At 43.6% G+C, this 17,688-nt stretch overlaps 1 protein-coding gene across 1 annotated transcript; it reads left to right on the top strand.

Moving 5' to 3' along the window:
• Window positions 1-485: 485 nt before the first annotated feature.
• LOC120319486 (5-hydroxytryptamine receptor 7-like) lies at window positions 486-8,222 on the top strand (the record flags this gene model as incomplete). Its single annotated transcript, XM_039368376.1, has 3 exons — window positions 486-526; window positions 4,580-4,939; window positions 7,408-8,222. Coding segments are annotated over 3 exons (1,173 nt in total), but the record flags the coding sequence as incomplete, so codon positions are not given.
• Window positions 8,223-17,688: the final 9,466 nt, after the last annotated feature.

Below are 17,688 nucleotides of genomic sequence, written 5' to 3'. Positions count from 1 at the left end.
TTATAAAGCAGAAATGCAGGCAAGATTTTGATCTCAGTTTAAGAACCTGTGAAGACTTCCTTTTTTCTTCCATCCTTCCTTCCTTCCTCCCTCCCTCCCTCTCTTCTTCCCTTCTTCCTCTTTCCCTTCTTTACTTCCCATCCATCCCTCTCTTCTTTCTCCAAGATTCCCTTCCTCTTCTTTTCTTCCTCCTCCTTCCTTCCCTCCCCCTCCCCCTCCCTCCCACCCTTCTTCCCTCCTTCCTTTCTTTCTCTTTCCCTTCTTTCCTCCTCCTCCAGTCCTCTCTTCTTTCTCCCTCTGAGATTCCCTCCCTCCCTCCTTCCTTCCTTTCCACCCATCTCTTCTTTCTTCCCCTAACATTCCCTCCCTCCTTCCTTCCTTCCTTTCTATCCATCTCTTCTTTCTTCCCCTAACATTCCCTCCCTCCCTCCTTCCTTTCCACCCATCTCTTCTTTCTTCCCCTAACATTCCCTCCCTCCTTCCTTTCTTCCCATCCATCTCTTCTTTCTTCCCCTAACATTCCCTCCCTCCCTTCCTTCATCCCTCCCTCCCTTCCTTCTTTCATTCCTATCTTCCTTTCTTCCCTCCCTTCCATCCCTCTCTTCTTTCTTCTCCTAACTCCCTTCCTTCCTTCCTTCCTTCCTTCCTTCCTTCCTTCCTTCCTTCCTTCCTTCCTTCCTTCCTTCCTTCCTTCCTTCCTTCCTTCCTTCCCGTCAATTCCTCCCTTCCTACTCTCCCCAATCAACAGGGAGAGGAGATTTGGGAGTAAAGTCTCAGGAGCAAATCCTCCTTGGGGCTGGCTGGGAAGAGGAGGCAAAGTTGAAGCCAGCAGCCCCTTTTTCCAGACTGGCATCTGGCCTCACTGTAGCACATCTGGGGAGGCTGGAGCTGCTTCCAGAGATGCGTCTCTCCCCCCCCTCTCTCTCAGCTGGAGCCCTGGACTGCATCCTTCAGTCTGACCGCGAAGGAGGACGCAGCGGTGCTGGTTCCCTTCTGTCTCCCGTGCAACTCCTGGTCCAGGACTTAGAGGCTGAGGAATAAGACTGGACCGAAGATGCTACAACTAGGAGGAGACACCGGCTACTCTTCTCCTCTCTTCTCCAGGTAACCTTATTCCTCATTTTTTTTTTTTTTTTTTTTTGAAAGAAGGATCTCAGCTCCTGGTCCTATATTACAGAGTGACCAGATTGAGCTTGTTCTCCTCCAGCCTGTTGCTTGTCAAAGCAAGAAACCAAATTCGGTGGAAGATCGAATGGGCAGTGATTAATGTTTATACGTTACTTATATGTAAAGGTGCAGGCCTATACCTACGTTGTGTGTTTTAAATGTGTGTTATGTAGGTGTACGCTTTGAAGCAACTAAATTTCATTTTTAAGGTGTGCCATAGTGCCCAAAGGAGAAAAAAAATGACAATAAAGGTTATCTATTCTAATCTAATCTGATCCCTCTCTTTTGGATATCTTTTATTTTCATTTTATGGAATGTGTTGGCCACCCACTCACCGTGAGCCACAGCAGCCAAGTTCCTCCTCCCCTCTGACACTTTTAATTCTTATTTTTTCATTCTTATTTTTATTAATTTTTTTTCCTCATCAGCATATGTTAATTTTTCCAATCAACAAGTTGTCTGGAGTTTGCTAAGCTAATACATGTTCAATTCCTAATCCTTCATTCTTTTCCCTAACCAAGAACAAAATAAATTCCAAATTTGATCGTAGTCTGTATCTTCTTTGCCTTTCAACCTCATAGTTAATCTGTCCATCTCTGCACATTCCAGTATTTTCCTGATTATTTCTTCTTCTGATGGCAATCCTTCATTCTTCCAGTATTGTGCAAAAATTATTCTCGCTGCTGTGGCGATGAGACACTTTTAATTCTTGCTAGGTGAATTGCTTATCTTTTATTGAGTATAAAATACTCCACCGTGAAAGGGAATGTAAGCGATAGGCGGCTAGGAAAAGCAATTTTCCAAAAGGATTTTTTCCCCAAAAAAAGATAACATAACAAAAAAAAAAAAAAAACCCCGAACGAACGAAAAGAAAGAAAGAAATTGCAGAGGTGTGCCCAGATTAGTTTATTGCACCAAATTAGCAATCTGGTGGCATTTGAAAAATTAATTATGATTTGGCAAGCTACTTGATCAGATATAAGAGGGGGGGGGGTTATCTTGAAAGAGAAGTTTAGATAAGGAAGAAGCAAAGCATAGATCAGAGGGGGAAAAGAAATGCAGTATATACAGTGGGTGAAAATTGGTTAGGGCCATTTAACTGCTGATTGCCTTCAATCGGTTCTCATTAAAAAAAAAACATTATTTTCTGCTTGTGCAAGTCTTTTTGGCTGTCCCCTTCAAAATTCTCAAAAAAATCTCTTTTTTGTAGCATATAGACAATTTTTATTCATTTGCAAACCACTGAAGTATTCCTCTGAGGATAATTCAACTAAGACCACTTCCAGTAACTCTTATTTTATTGCATTGCATCGTCCGGATGATTTGACTTTGTCACTTTATTTATTTGGATTTGATTTTGCTGTTTTATTTTGTTTTTGCTTTTCGCTGAACTTTATTCATTCCCTATTTTAGTTTATCGTTTGATTTATTCCGTTGTTTGGTTTTGCGATTCGTCGAGATTCTGCGCAGATAGGATGGAGAGGAAGACAGTGCAGGAAAACTAATAAACATAAATAGAAAGATGGATTTTTTTTCCCCCATGGAGGAAAAAAATGGGTGGGGGGGGAAATTGTTTTGGGCTAAGATGTCACCTGTTTTAAAAGAAAGAGGAGATTTTATTCAGATTTTATTCAGACTCTGTTGGGAAAACTGCTTTTGCTTTTTTTAAAAAAAAAAAATGCTGGAAATAGAGAAAAAAAAAGAAATGAAACTTAGACTTTAATTTCAGGATTGAACAACTGTGTGGTTGCAAAAAAAAAAAAAGCTTGAACTAAATGTAATGCAAATTCATGAAGTCCTCGGCTTACGACCCCCCCCCATGGAGCCCAACATTTCTGTGGCTAAGCAGGACAGTCACTAAGTGAGTTTTGTCCCATTTTACGACTTTTCTGGCCACAGGGGTTAAGGGAATCACTGCAGATGTTAAGTGGATCCAGCTTCCCAAATTGACTTTGCTTGTCAGAAGTTGCAAAAGGGGATCGCGTGATCAAGGGACACTGCGACCGTCATAAATAGGAGTCAGTTTCCAACAGGCTTTTGATCACGTGACCATGGGGATGCCTCAATGGTCATAAGTGCGGAAAAATGGTCATAAATGAACTTTTTTTCAGTGCTGTTGTAACTTCGAACAGTCACTAAATGAACTTCCAGGCTTGTGTCCTTGGATCACTCAACTGTTGTCTCTGGATGGAACCTCTGAATAGAACAGAACAAGAACAGAACAGAGTAGAGTAGAGTAGAGTAGAGTAGAGTAGAATAGAATAAGGAAGAGAAGAGAAGAGAAGAGAAGAGAATAAGGAATAGAATAGAATAGAATAGAATAGAATAGAATAGAATAGAATAGAATAGAATAGAATAGAATAGAATAGAATAGGAGTAGAGTAGAGTAGAGTAGAGTAGAATAAGGAATAGAATAAGGAATAGAAGATAAGAGAAGAGAAGAGAAGAAGGAATAGAATAGAATAGAATAGAATAGAATAGAATAGAATAGAATAGAATAGAATAGAATAGAATAGAATAAGGAGTAGAATAGAATAGAATAGAATAGAATAGAATAGAATAGAATAGAATAGAATAGAATAGCTGAGTTGGAAGGGACCTTGAAAGTCTTCTAGTCCAACCCCTTGCTCAGGCAGGAAACCCTATACCAGTGTTTCTCAACCTTGACAATTTTAAGGCATGTGGACTTCAACTCCCAGAATTCCACAGCCAGCATTGCTGGCTGTGGAATTCTGGGAGTTGAAGTCCACATGCCTTAAAATTGTCAAGGTTGAGAAACACTGCCCTATACCATTTCAGACAAATGGCTGTCCAGTCTTCTTAAAAACTTCCAATGTGTTGGAACATTCACCACTTCTGGAGGCAGGTGGTTCCACTGGTTAATTGTTCTCACTGTCAGGAAGTTTCTCCTTAGTTCCAGGTTGCTTCTCTCCGTGATTACTTTCCATCTGCTGCTTTTTGTCCTGCCTTTAGGTGCTTTGAAGAATAGTTTGCCCCCCCCTCCTCTTTGTGGAAGCCCCTGAGATATTGGAACAGCGCTATCATATCACTCTTAGTCCTTCCATTCATTAGTACATTGTCTTAGTACAATGATTCTATGTTGGCTGTGTAGCTACAGACTTTCGTTAGACATTTATGGAGGAATGGGTGAAGTAGCTCCATGACTTTGACTTCAGGTTTATCTGCTGTAGCTAACTACCCACTGTTATGACAACCTAAAGCCAACTCTTGGTCCATTTCTCTTCTCCATGCAGCAGTGAGCTTGAAGATGTTGATAAAGTCCAAATCCAGTCAACTTTGGGAGCTGCAACCTCTGCTTGTGGAGACCACAAAACAGGAACGTCTCTTCCTGGAAGTCAACATTCATGACTGAAGGACTTTTCCAACTCAATGAACCAAGGGCCACCCTACTCTCCAATGCCACCAACTTTACCGATTGTGGAGAGGACATCGTGCTGTATGGGGACACGGAAAAAGTGGTCATTGGGACAGCCATCTCCATCATCACTCTGTTGACCATCGCGGGAAACAGTCTGGTAGTCATCTCCGTGTACATTGTCAAAAAGCTTCGGCAACCATCCAATTATCTGGTGGTTTCTTTGGCCGCGGCTGACCTGTCCGTCGCCCTGGCGGTCATGCCTTTTGTGATCATCACAGATTTGGTGGGAGGCAAATGGCTGTTTGGCGAAGTCTTCTGCAACGTGTTCATTGCCATGGATGTCATGTGTTGTACGGCATCCATCATGACCCTCTGCGTCATCAGCGTGGACAGGTAAGGGTGTGATGGTGTTCCTCAGGTTTGATCCTACCTAGGAGATCATGGAAGTGATCAGAGGTGATCATAGAGGTACAGGCTTGGAGATGACCAGGGGAACTAGACCTCCTCAATCTGGGGTCGTCCACGGAGTTGGTCTTCAAAGACTCGAAGTCCAACACATTCGGAAGATCCCAAGGAGAGGTGAGCTAATCTAGGTTGCTCATCTTTAATCTAGTCCAGTCCAGTCCAGTCCAATAATCTAATCTAATCTAATCTGGTCTGGTCTGGTCTGGTCTGGTCTGGTCTAGTCTAGTCTAGTCTAGTCCAGTCTAATCTGGTCTGGTCTAGTCTAGTCTAGTCTAGTCTAGTCCAATGCAATCCAATCACCTAATCTAATCTAATCTAATCTGATCTAATCTGGTCTGGTCTGGTCTAGTCTAGTCCAATCCAATCTAATCTGGTCTGGTCTAGTCTAGTCTAGTCCAATCCAATCCAATCACCTAATCTAATCTAATCTGGTCTGGTCTGGTCTAGTCTAGTCTAGTCCAGTCCAATCCAATCTAATCTGGTCTGGTCTACTCTAGTCTAGTCCAGTCCAATCCAATCCAATCACCTAATCTAATCTAATCTAATCTGGTCTGGTCTAGTCTAGTCTAGTCTGGTCTAGTTTAATCTAGTATAATCTAGTCTAGTCCAATCCAATCCGGTCCGGTCCGGTCTGGTCTGGTCTGGTCTGGTCTGGTCTAGTCTAGTCTAGTCTAGTCTAGTCCAGTCCAGTCCAATCCAATCCAATCCAATCCAATCTAATCCAATAATCTAATCTAATCTAATCTAATCTAATCCAGTCCCATCCATCCAATGCAATGCAGTGCAATGCAATGCAATGCAATCCAATCCATAACTAATCTAGATTAGCTAATCTCCAATTTTTGCATCCAAATAGACAATTCTCTTTCTTCGTTTCAAAATATTCAGGTAGAACACATCTAACTCTAGATAACTGTTGTGATTGTTGATTCTCAGCTAAAATCTACTCTCCTATGAAATTAAACACTTTTGATCTAGTGTTGCCCTTGGAAGACATCTTTTCCGTGTAACGCCTGTCAGAGAATTAAGGTCGGTCACCATCACACTGTTGATCTTCCCTATTGCAGACTAAATATATCCATTTCCAACTGGCTTTCATGTCTAATGCAGGACTAGAACTCACCGTCTCTTGGTGATTGGCCCAGAGTTAGCCAGTTGGCTTTCATGCCTAAGGCGGAACTAGAACTCACAGCTTCCTGGTGATTGGCCCAAAGTCACCCAGCTGTCTTTCATGCCTTAGGATGGATTAGAACTCGCTGCCTTCTGATTTCTATGCCAGCACCTTAACCACTACAAGAAACTGCACTTAAATTTATAACCAGATTTAGGCTAATCAGTTTTACTGCTATGAATTACAGCCAATGGTTCTTGCTTGGCTTAATATCTCCAGATGCAAATAACCACCTCACTTCCGACAGAAATGGCCCCGGAGGTGAAAAACAGGTGTTATATTCAGGAAGGTTGATCCAAACAACTAAAGATCCTTGGGAGATCCCTTTGTTCTACTGATTATTATTATTATTATTATTATTATTATTATTATTATTATTATTATTATTATTATTATTATTATTATTTAACTAACCTGTTCTGCTCTCATACATGCGAGAAATTTCTTCCAGGCGTGATATTAATTTTTCATCTTTCCTTGGAAGAAATTTAATCTAAAGTGGGAAGGAGTTGCGTAGTTACGTCAACAACATGACGTCTCTTAATTGTGACAGAAGGGAATCAAAACTCATCGCAATTTGCTTATTCTGAATTCTTGACGGTCCCATTCAGAGGGTGGACAAGCCAGAGATATGCAGATCTATGCAATTTATTCACGTTTCCCTTAAATTCTCCCCGACAAAAATAAAAATTTTTGAAGTCCTGAAGGAACGGGCCTGTCCCGTAAAAAACATCTGTTGTACAATGCATCAAATCATCACACCGGTAGTTACCAGTATCAATGTTGAAATTTGGGCTCTCTGTATCAACCTCTCCAGCGTGCCTGGCTGAGGAATTCTGGGAGTTAAAGTCCACAAGTCATAAAAGGGCCAAGTTTGAAGACCCCTGATATAGACTTTAAGAGGCGTGGACTTCAACTCCCAGAATTCCTCAGCCAGCGTGCCTGGCTGAGGGATTCTGGGAGTTGAAGTCCACAAGTCATCAAAGGGCCAAGTTTGAAGACCCCTGATATAGACTTTAAGAGAAGTGGACTTCAAGTCCCAGAATTCCTCAGCCAGCGTGCCTGGCTGAGGAATTCTGGGACTTGAAGTCCACAAGTCATAAAAGGGCCAAGTTTGAAGACCCCTGCCCTACCGGGAGCTCTGTCACAACTCCAAATGGTTTCTAAGCGACCGGCAGTCAATCGAGGCCTTGCTGCATGCTGAACCTGAATCAATGTTTTCCAGATACCTGGGCATCACTCGACCTTTGACCTACCCGGTCAGACAAGACGGGAAGCTGATGGCCAAGATGGTCTTTCTGGTGTGGCTGCTCTCCGCCTCCATCACGCTCCCTCCCTTGTTTGGCTGGGCCAAGAACATCACGGTGGGATGCGTGTGTCTCATCAGCCAGGATGTTGGCTACACCATCTACTCCACCGGCGTGGCCTTCTACATCCCCACGGCGGTCATGCTGCTCATGTACCACCGGATCTACAAAGTGGCCAAAACCAGCGCTCGGAAACACCGGTTTGTGGACTTCCCCAGACCTCGGGACCAGGACCGTATCATCTGCGTAGACTCTGGCGTCCGTCTCCCACGGAGCGCCAGGCGCAGCCAGGCCTCCAAGGAGTGCGCCACGCTGTCCAGGTTTCTTCACGAGGACCCCAAGAACATGTCCATCTTCAAGAGGGAGCAGAAGGCCGCCAGGACCCTCGGCGTCATCGTGGGCGCCTTCACCGTTTGCTGGCTGCCCTTCTTCTTGATGTCCACCGCCAGGCCCTTCCTCTGCGACAGCCGAGGCAGCTGCATCCCGCTGTGGCTGGAGAGGACTTTGCTGTGGCTGGGTTACACCAACTCGCTCATCAACCCCTTGATCTACGCCTTTTTCAACCGCGACCTGAGGACTACGTTCTGGAACCTCTTGCGGTGTGATTACCGGAACATTAACCGCAGGCTTTCGGCGGCCAGCATGCACGAGGCCTTAAAAGCCACCGAAAAGCAGGAGGGGAGGGTCTGAAGCCCCCAAACCCTTTGCCATGTTAGAAATGCTGGCACCCTTTTTTTTCCCCCAAAAATTCCTACTCACCTAAAATTATCCCAGGACAACAAAAGCTCGTTGAGGAAAGGAATCCCTGGTTCTGTAGGGAATCCACGGTTAGATTTCAATCGAAGAGAATGTTTGCAGCTCAGGGTTGAACTGTGGGGTCCTTGGTGCTCTCTGAGCTGGGTGCTTTTCTTGCAGACGTCTCATGACCCAAGTAGGTAACATCATCATGAGTGGGGCTGGAGGAGGAGGAGGAGGAGGAGGAGGAGGAGAAGGAGGAGGATGAGATGGAGGAGGACTGTGGGGTCCTCTCTGAGCTTGGTGGTTTTCTTGCAGACATTTCGTTACCCAACTAGGGAACATTATCAGTGCTAGAAGGGAGTGGGGTTGGAGGAGGAGGAGGAGATGGAGTTGGAGTTGGAGGAGGAGGAGCAGGTGGAAGAGATGGATGAAGAGGAGGAGGAGAACTATGGGTCCTTGGTGCTCTCTGATCTTGGTGGTTTTCCTGCAGACATTTCATTACCATACTAGGTAACATCACCAGTGCTAGAAGGGAGAGGGGTTTAATAGAAAGGAGGAGGAGGAGGAGGAGAAGGAGGACTGGGGTGTCCTCGGTGCTTTCAGAGCTTGGTGCTTTTCTTGCAGACATTTCATTACCCAACTAGAAGGGAGGGAGGGAGGGATGGAGGAGGAAGAGGAGGAGGAGGAGGAGGAGAACGGGGAGTATGGGGTCTTTAGTGCTCTCTCAGCTTGATTGTCTGCTTGCAGACATTATCTAACAAAAAAAATGCTAGAAAAAAAATGGGGTTTGCTCGCAGGGGTAGGCAACCTGGGCTTTTTTATGACTGGTGGACTTCAACTCCCAGAATTCCTGAGCCAGCCATGCTGAGGGAAAAGGGAGAGGTTTCCAAGCTGAGCCGTGCTGGCTCAGGAATTCTGGGAGTTGAAGTCCACGAGTCGTAAAAGAGCCAAGGTTGCCTACCCCTGTGCTAGTGGCCACCATCTGCTTTACCCTCCAGTCCAACAGCAAGCAAACCCTCCCCTCCCTTCTAGCACTGATGATGTTACCTAGTTTGGTAATGAAACGTCTGCAAGAAAACCGCCCAGCTCAGAGAGCACCCAGGACGCCCACAATTACCGTAGATTCTTCTCCAGGCCAGTCCACAAAAGCTACTCATTCGTACCAACGCTCTCATCGCATGAACAACGCTTAATGTCGTGGTGGGAAAACGAAGGTCCCAATGAAAGCGACGTTCGTTGTTGACCCAATTTCCAAAGGTTTTTTTGTGATCGCCTAGTGGTGACTTTTCCTCCCCAGGGGGGACCAAGTAGGGGGTTCTCTACAGCTGCTTTGGTGCTTTCTGCAAATGTGACGGGGACGTTGAATGAGGAGCTTTGGGGCCCTGCTTTGGGGCCCAAAACTTTATTCTTTACCTTGCATCTATATTCTACTTTTGGGGCTTGCCGTTCTGCTGGTGGGGGGGAGCTTTGCATTAGCTTGGGATAACTTCCGCTTTCTACTTTCCCTTTCCTGCCTCCATCCCTTTGAGCAAGGAAGGTGTCTCCCTTATCGGGGCGATGGTTACGGAGAAAGACCTGGAGACGCGCACCAACTGCGCCAGTTACCCGCGCATCGTTGCCACCTGTGGATTGGCTGGGTTTCAAATGACTCTGTGAGGGAGGAGGAATGTGGCTAACTGAACTATACCTTTGAAGCGGGATTTCTTTCCCCAGACCTCACCTTGACTTCCTTACTGTCACTAACCCTTAATAAAAGTGTCCTTTTGAGACGATGCCTGCGTTGAAGGAAAAAATCTTCATCCTGGTTCGGTCCAAGCCGGGAATAAGCAACATGGCGACTGCTTTAGGAAGAAGGCTGCAGTTTATTGAAGAGGAGAGCCAGACAGAAAAATGGCTCTGGAAGAAAAGAGAGAGAGAGAGAGAGCACATGTAGGGAGTGGGGTTTTATACCCTTTGGGGCTCTTGAAGTTGTTTCCTGTTCCTTTGTATTTCCTGTGTCATGTATTTTGACCTGTGCCCCCTTGACATCTGTGGGTTAATCCTATGATGTCCTGTCTTAGAGTTTGGGTGGGTTATGTAGATTTTAATTTGTCCAAAATGCTGTAGGGTTTCCTGCCTGAGCAGGGGGCTGGACTAGATGACCTCCAAGGTCCCTTCCAACTTTATTATTATTTTATTTTTATTATTATTATTATTATTGATCATCGCACAGTCGGCCAGATGTTCAGACTGGATTTGGCATTTTGTCTACCTATCAAATCCTTACCCAGGACCTGGGATAGGCAGATGTGGATGTTTGATGGTATTACAGATATCGTCGCAGGATGGAAGCAGTTCCTAGTAAGGCCGCCTTTTGCAATTGACTAATAGCGAATTTGTCAATGCCAATGAAGTTCAAGTGGTGCTCCAGTTGTTTTGGGATTGCACCCAAGGAGCCTATGACTATTGGTACTACCCTTGCTTGCTTTTGCCACAGTCTTTCTATTTTTATTTGTAGGTCTTTGTATTTTGTTATCTTCTCCAGTTCTTCTTCTTCTTCTTCTTCTTCTTCTTCTTCTTCTTCTTCTTCTTCTTCTTCTTCTTCTTCTTCTTCTTCTTCTTCTTCTTCTTCTTCTTCTTCCTTCTCTTCTTCTTCTCTTCTTCTTCTCTTCTTCTTCTTCTTCTTCTTCTTCTTCTTATTATTATTATTATTATTATTATATTATTATTATGGATCATCGCACAGTCAGCCAGATGTTCAGACTGGATTTGGCATTTTGTCTACCTATCGAGTCCTTACCCAGGACCTGGGATAGGCAGATGTGGATGTTTGATGGTATTACAGATATCGTCGCAGGATGGAAGCAGTTCCTAGTAAGGCCGCCTTTTGCAATTGACTAATAGCGAATTTGTCAATGCCAATGGTGTTCAAGTGGTGCTCCAGTTGTTTTGGGATTGCACCCAAGGAGCCTATGACTATTGGTACTACCCTTGCTTGCTTTTGCCACAGTCTTTCTATTTCTATTTGTAGGTCTTTGTATTTTGTTATCTTCTCCAGTTCTTTCTCTTCTATTCTGCTGTCTCCAGGCACTGCCACGTCCACTATCCAGACTTTTTTGTCTTTCTTATCGACAATTGTTAAGTCTGGGGTGTTATGTTGCAGGTGCTTGTCTGTTTGAATTCTGAAGTCCCAGAGCAGTTTAATTTTATCATTTTCTATGACTTTCTCTATTTTATGATCCCACCAGTTTTTGCTTACAGGCAAATGATATTTTTTGCAGATCTTCCAATGCACCATTGTTGCTACTTTGTCATGCCGCTGCTTGTAATCAGTCTGTGCAATCTTCTTGCAACAGCTTACCAAGTGGTCCACTGTTTCTTCAGCTTCTTTGCATAGGCGGCACTTACTGTCTGTTGCTGTCTTCTCAATTTTGACTTTGTATGCATTTGTCCTTAAGGCTTGGTCTTGTGCAGCCAGAATTAGTCCCTCGGTCTCTTTCTTCAATTTTCCTGCTCTTAGCCATTGCCAGGTTTTATTATTATCTGCTTTCCCAGCTATTTTTTTCATGTATTGGCCATGTAGTGCTTTGTCTTCCCATGCCTCTATTCTGTTCTTCATTTGGTCTTTCTTGTAGGCCAGTTTGGTCTCTCCAGTAGTTAGTAAGCCTTCCTGATATACTAATTTCAGTGCATCTTCATCATTGTTCTTCAGATATTCTTCCAAAGCCATTTTTTCTTCTTCAACCATCTGATGTACTTGTAGCATTCCACGCCCACCTATTTGCCTTGGTAGATAAAGTCTATCAATGTCACTGCGTGGATGAAGGGCATGATTCATTGTCATTATTTTTCTGGTCTGCCTATCCATTGCTTTTAGTTCTGCTTGAGTCCAGTCCACTATTCCAGCTGTGTACCTAATGACTGGGATTGCCCAGGTGTTGATTGCCTTTATGGTATTTCCTCCATTGAGTTTGGACTTTAAGATCTTCTTCACTCTCTTGATGTATTCACCTCTAATCTTTTTCTTGACTTCAGTGTGCTTGATGTTGTCAGCTTGAAGGATACCCAAGTATTTGTAGTACTCTTCCTCATCCAGACTCTTAATGTTATTTTCGTGGGGCATCTTGATTCCTTCAGTTTTCATTATTTTTCCTTGTTTGATAGTAAGTGTGGCACATTTGTCCAAGCCAAACTCCATTACAATATCTTGGCTATATATACGGACAGTGTTGAGCAGCGATTCTATTTCAGATGATGTTTTTCCATACAGCTTCAGATCATCCATATAAAGGAGGTGGGATAGTCTGGCAGATGTTTTTGATGTTTGATAGCCATGTCCTGAGTTATTCAGTATTGTTGACAGAGGAAACAGTGCAATAACAAATAGTAATGGTGATAATGAATCTCCTTGAAATATTCCTCTCTTGATATTAACCTCTCCCAGCCTCTCACCATTGATCTGCAACTGTGTCTTCCATTGTGCCATCGATCTTTGCACAAATTTTCTGATGTTTCTACTGACTCCTGTTATTTCTAGGCACTTTATTATCCAATCATGTGGCAGAGAGTCAAATGCCTTTTTGTAGTCAATCCATGCCACATTCAGGTTGGTCTTCCTTCTCTTGCAGTTTTCCAAGATCATTTTGTCTATTAGGAGTTGATCTTTTGTTCCTCTGCTATTGGGGCGGTTTCCTTTCTGCTCAGGTGGAAAGAGATTGTTTTCAACTAGATGCTGTTGCACTGCATCAGCTACTACACCAGTTAGTAATTTGAAAGTTGTTGGTAAGCAGGTAATTGGCCTGTAGTTACCTGGTGTTGCTCCTTTTGCTGGATTTTTCATTATTAGGTAGGTTTTCCCAGTTGTTAGCCACTTTTCAATTTCTCCTCGTAGTATATTGTTGAACTGTTTGGCAATGAGTGGGTGTATAACAGTTAGATGTTTCAACCAAAACCCATGCAGTTCATCTTCACCTGGTGCTGACCAATTTTTGATTTTCTTTGCTCTTTTTTCTACCATTTTTGTTGTTATTACTAGTTCTTTCATTTCAACTTCTGTTTTATTTGCATCCACCTCTTTTAACCAAGCCGCATCCTTGTTGTATTTCTTTGGGTTATCCCATATCTGCTTCCAGAACTGCACTGTTTCTTCCTTGTCAGGTACTGACTGATTCCTTGCAGTTTCTCCATTGATGGATTGGTAGAAACGTTTCTGATTGGATTGAAATTGGAGGTTCTGCCTATAGTTTGCAATTCGAGCTTCATATCTACTGATTTTCCTGGCTATAGCTGTTATTTGTTGCTTTATTATTTCCAGTGCTTCCTTGATCTTCCTTGTTTCTAAGTGGTATTTCTTGATTAGGTATTCTTTGGTCTTCTTGTTCTTCAGCTTCTTTTCTTTCATCTGTTCTAGCTTGCTTGCATGTGATCTTAACTTGCTGATCTTATTTTCTAGTCTAACCTTCCATTTTTCTGGTGCACTGTTTGTTTGTTTTTCTTCTTTGTTGATTTTGCATCCCAGGTATTCTGTTATAACTGCATTATTATTATTATTATTAGTCTTTGTCTTCCTAATCTTCTAGCTTCAACCTTCCTGAATGGTTTACATTTCTACAGAGCTGGTTTCTGCTTGGAGGAGGGAGATTTGGGGCTATTAAGAAAAACTGGGCATGCTTTTCTGCAAGATCCTTTGAGGAAATACATTTTTCTGCCCTTTTAATATTTCCTTCTCTGGGGCAGAGGGGCTGACTTCTCACACCTGTTTCAACAGTTCTGCTTTCTTGGGTGGTTAGTTGAGGTGGGTCCTTACAGGAGAACTAAGAATATTAGGGAGAACAGTGATGTCCAGTTTTCGCCTCCCTTAAACTCCTGATAAAGAATCTAGAAGGTTTCATTCAAGGGAAATTATATTTATCACTACCAGTGCAAAGCCCGACACCATCATACGTGATACAGGTAGTCCTCAACTCATCACCGTTCATTTAGCGACCGTTCGAAGTTGCAACGGCATTTGTTTTGTTTTGTTTTTTTTTAAAAAAGCAATTTACGATCCGTCCTTGCACTTACAACCGTTGCGGCCTCCCCGGCGTCATGCGCTCCAAATTCTGGCCCTTGGCAACTGAGATGGAATTGTGACGGTTGCAGCATCCGGAGGTCACCTGATCTTCGTTTGTGACTTTCCCAGCCAGCTTCCCACAAGCAAAGTCATCGGAGGAAGCTGGGTTCGCTTAACGACTGCATGGATTCGCTTAACGGCCATGGCAAAAAAAAAAGATCGTAAGATGGAGTACGGCTCGCTAAACCTTGCTTAGCCACAGGAATTCTGGTGTCAGCTGTTTATCAGGAGTTGAGGACTACGGGTGTTGTATCATCACTGCTGTCAACCACGACATCAAATTCATATCATTTATAGCGCTGGTTGGTTCGGATTCTTCCAAACCTTTTTGCAATTGTGGTTTCAGGCAGCTGTTCTGTTTCAGATCAATTATCTAATTCTTTTGCAAATGGAGAAAAAAGCCATCACCTGAAAGGTCACCAAAGGAGCATTGTTATGTGTATGTGTGCGTGTTTTTTTTGTTATGTTCTGTATTCTTTCCTTTAAGAAACAGAAATGAAAACAGGGCCTGCTTGTCTAAAAATTAAGCATGAAACCTCATGTAGTCTAAGAAATATGCCGTCAATAAAAAGGCTGCTGGATTACTCACAGGCTTTTTTTTAATTAATAAGGGAGGGAAGAGGAGGAGGAGAAGGAGGAGGAGGAAGAGGAGGAGGACTGTGAGGTCTTTGGTGCACTCTGAACTTAGTAGTTTTCTTGCAGACATTTCGTGACCCAACTAGGTAACATCATCAGTACTAGAAGGGAGTGGGGTTTGGTGAGAGGAGGAAGAGGAGGAGGAGGAGGAGGAGGAGGAAGAGGAGGAGGAGGAGGTCAACTATGGGATCTTTGGTGCTCTCTGAACTTAGTAGTTTTCTTGCAGACGTTTCATGACCCAACTAGGTAACATCATCAGTGAAGGGAGTGGGGTTTGTGGAGAGGAGGAGGAGGAGGAGGAGGAGGAGGTCAACTATGGGGTCTTTGGTGCTCTCTGAAGTTGGTAGTTTTCATGCAGACGTTTCATGACCCAACTAGGTAACATCATCAGTACTAGAAGGGAGTAAGGTTTGGTGAGAGGAGGAGGAGGAGGAGGTGGAGGTGGAGGAGGAGGAGGAGGAGGAGGAAGGGAAGGATTGTGGGGTCTTTGGTGCTCTCTGAACTTGGTAGTTTTTTTGCAGACGTTTCATGACCCAACTAGGTAACATCATCAGTATTAAAAGGGAGTAAGGTTTGCTGAGAGGAGGAGGAGGAGGAGGAGGAGGAATTCTCACATACCTAAAGGTAATTCAAGGAAGGCATGTTTCTTTAAGACACACACACACACACACACACACACACACACACAGTCCCTTAAAAACAATTACCTACATTTGTTTGTTGAGCTAAATAAAGTATCAACTGTTTCCCAGAAGGACCTGGATTTCCAGGTGAACCACAATTGCCTTTCTGCCTCATTGAACCTGAATGTCAGGCTGGAACGCAGCAATGTCAAATGAAGAAACGTTTTGAGGAGTGTGCAGCTGCCAGTCGGAGCCGAGGCTCTCCACAAAATATACCAGGAGAGAGTAGTAGGAGACAAAGAATTGGGGAAGAGGAGAAAAGGGTCAGGATGTCAAAATCTAAGTTGACTGTTGATGGCATAAAATAGCTGGGGTGTTCCCGGCGGTTAATAAAAACAACAACAACAATAATAATAATAATAATAATGTACCAATAGTAATAGGCACCTTGGGTGCAATCCCGAAACAACTAGAGCACCACTTGGATACCATCTCTATGAGTTCATGGTGACCTAACCCTAACCCTAAGTGGAATTTTCCACCAATGGGATTTTCCCATGTATTTTACCAGGAAACATAGATAGGGCAAGCTAGAAAGGTCAGTGCCCTCCTCACCATACCCAAGCACTCCGAATTTGTTGGCGATGTCCATTTTGCCCTCCGAGTTCAGGGTGATGTAACCCTAACCCTAAGTGGAATTTTCCACCAATGGGATTTTCCCATGTATTTTACCAGGAAACATAGATAGGGCAGCCTAGAAAAGTCAGTGCCCTCCTAACCATACCCAAGCACTCCGAGTTTGTTGGTGATGTCCATTTTGCTCTCCGAGTTCATGGTGACCTAACCCTAACCCTAAGTGGAATTTTCCTCCGATGGGATTTTCTCATGTATTTTCCCAGGAAACATAGATAGGGCAGGCTAGAAAAGACAGTGCCCTCCTAACCATACCCAAGCACTCCGAGTTTGTTGGTAATGTCCATTTTGCCCTCCGAGTTCATGGCGACCTAACCCTAACCCTAATAGGGCTTCCTGGGTGAGCAGGGTGTTGGACTAGAAGACCTCCCACTTGCAAATTCAAACGGTCGCTAAATGAATGGCTTGCAAATTGAGGCCTGCCTGTATTGTATCGGTGCTACCTTTATTTTCTTTGGTCCACAGTTTTTCTATTTGCAGGTCTTTGTATTTTGAGATATTTTTTTTCTCCAGTTCTTTGTCTTCCCTTCTGCTATCTCCAAGTAAGGTAATGATTTAGTAGCTAACCAGCTTATGTAATGTGAGATGTAGGATGTAAGGACGGGAATGTCTCAGCAGCGTCTGTGTCCCTTTAAGAGCCAGCTGGGTCTGTGTCTCTTTAAGAGCCTTTTTATAAAAAGAAGGCCCTGCTGATTGTTCTCTCTCTTCCATTTCCTGCTGTAATTGTGGTTTGTAGGATCCTGCTGTATTAGCACGTGTGTATGTATATTGTTCCTGGTGTGTGATATTGTATAACCACCATATAATATAGACCGCTGTTTACTGTGTTTACTCCTGCACAATAAGACTGTGCATGCTCTGACATACCGCCATATCCCCTATCCAGACTTTTTTGTTGTTGTTGTTGTCTTCCTTAACAACGATGGTTAATTCTGCTTGTCTCCTAGGTAGGATTGCCTGCTAGGATTGCCCAGATGATGCCCCTTGGTCTTTTACAACCCTATTTCCCAATGCAGGCTTTAATAATTTCAGGAAAAGATCACCGTTAATTAAATAAATGCCCCCTCCCCAGGAATGGAAAAGCGGGGTCTGCGCTCCGACAAGGGGAACAATCCAGCTGAGATAACTGTTACGGGTAAGAAGTGTGAAATTAGATCATTACATTCAGAGTTAAAATGGCGCGTTTTAGTTGGTGAGGAAAGAGAAGAACGATTGGAGGGAGAGAGAGAGAGAGAGAAATACAAGGAGGAGGAGGAGAAGAAGGAGAAGGAAAAATAGAAGCAGGAGAAAGGGAAAGAGAAAGAGAAGAAAGAGAAGAAGGAAGAGAAGAAGGAGAAGGAAAAATAGAAGCAGGAGAAAGGGAAAGAGAAAGAGAAGAAGGAGAGAGAAGGAGGAGGAGGAGGAGAAGGAGGAAAAAT

This window comes from Crotalus tigris, unplaced genomic scaffold (genome assembly GCF_016545835.1).
Source record: "Crotalus tigris isolate CLP2741 ecotype Arizona unplaced genomic scaffold, ASM1654583v1 scf7180000020772.1195989, whole genome shotgun sequence".
Classification (NCBI taxonomy): Eukaryota; Metazoa; Chordata; class Lepidosauria; order Squamata; family Viperidae; genus Crotalus; species Crotalus tigris.
This window is presented reverse-complemented; position numbering and strand designations above follow the sequence as displayed.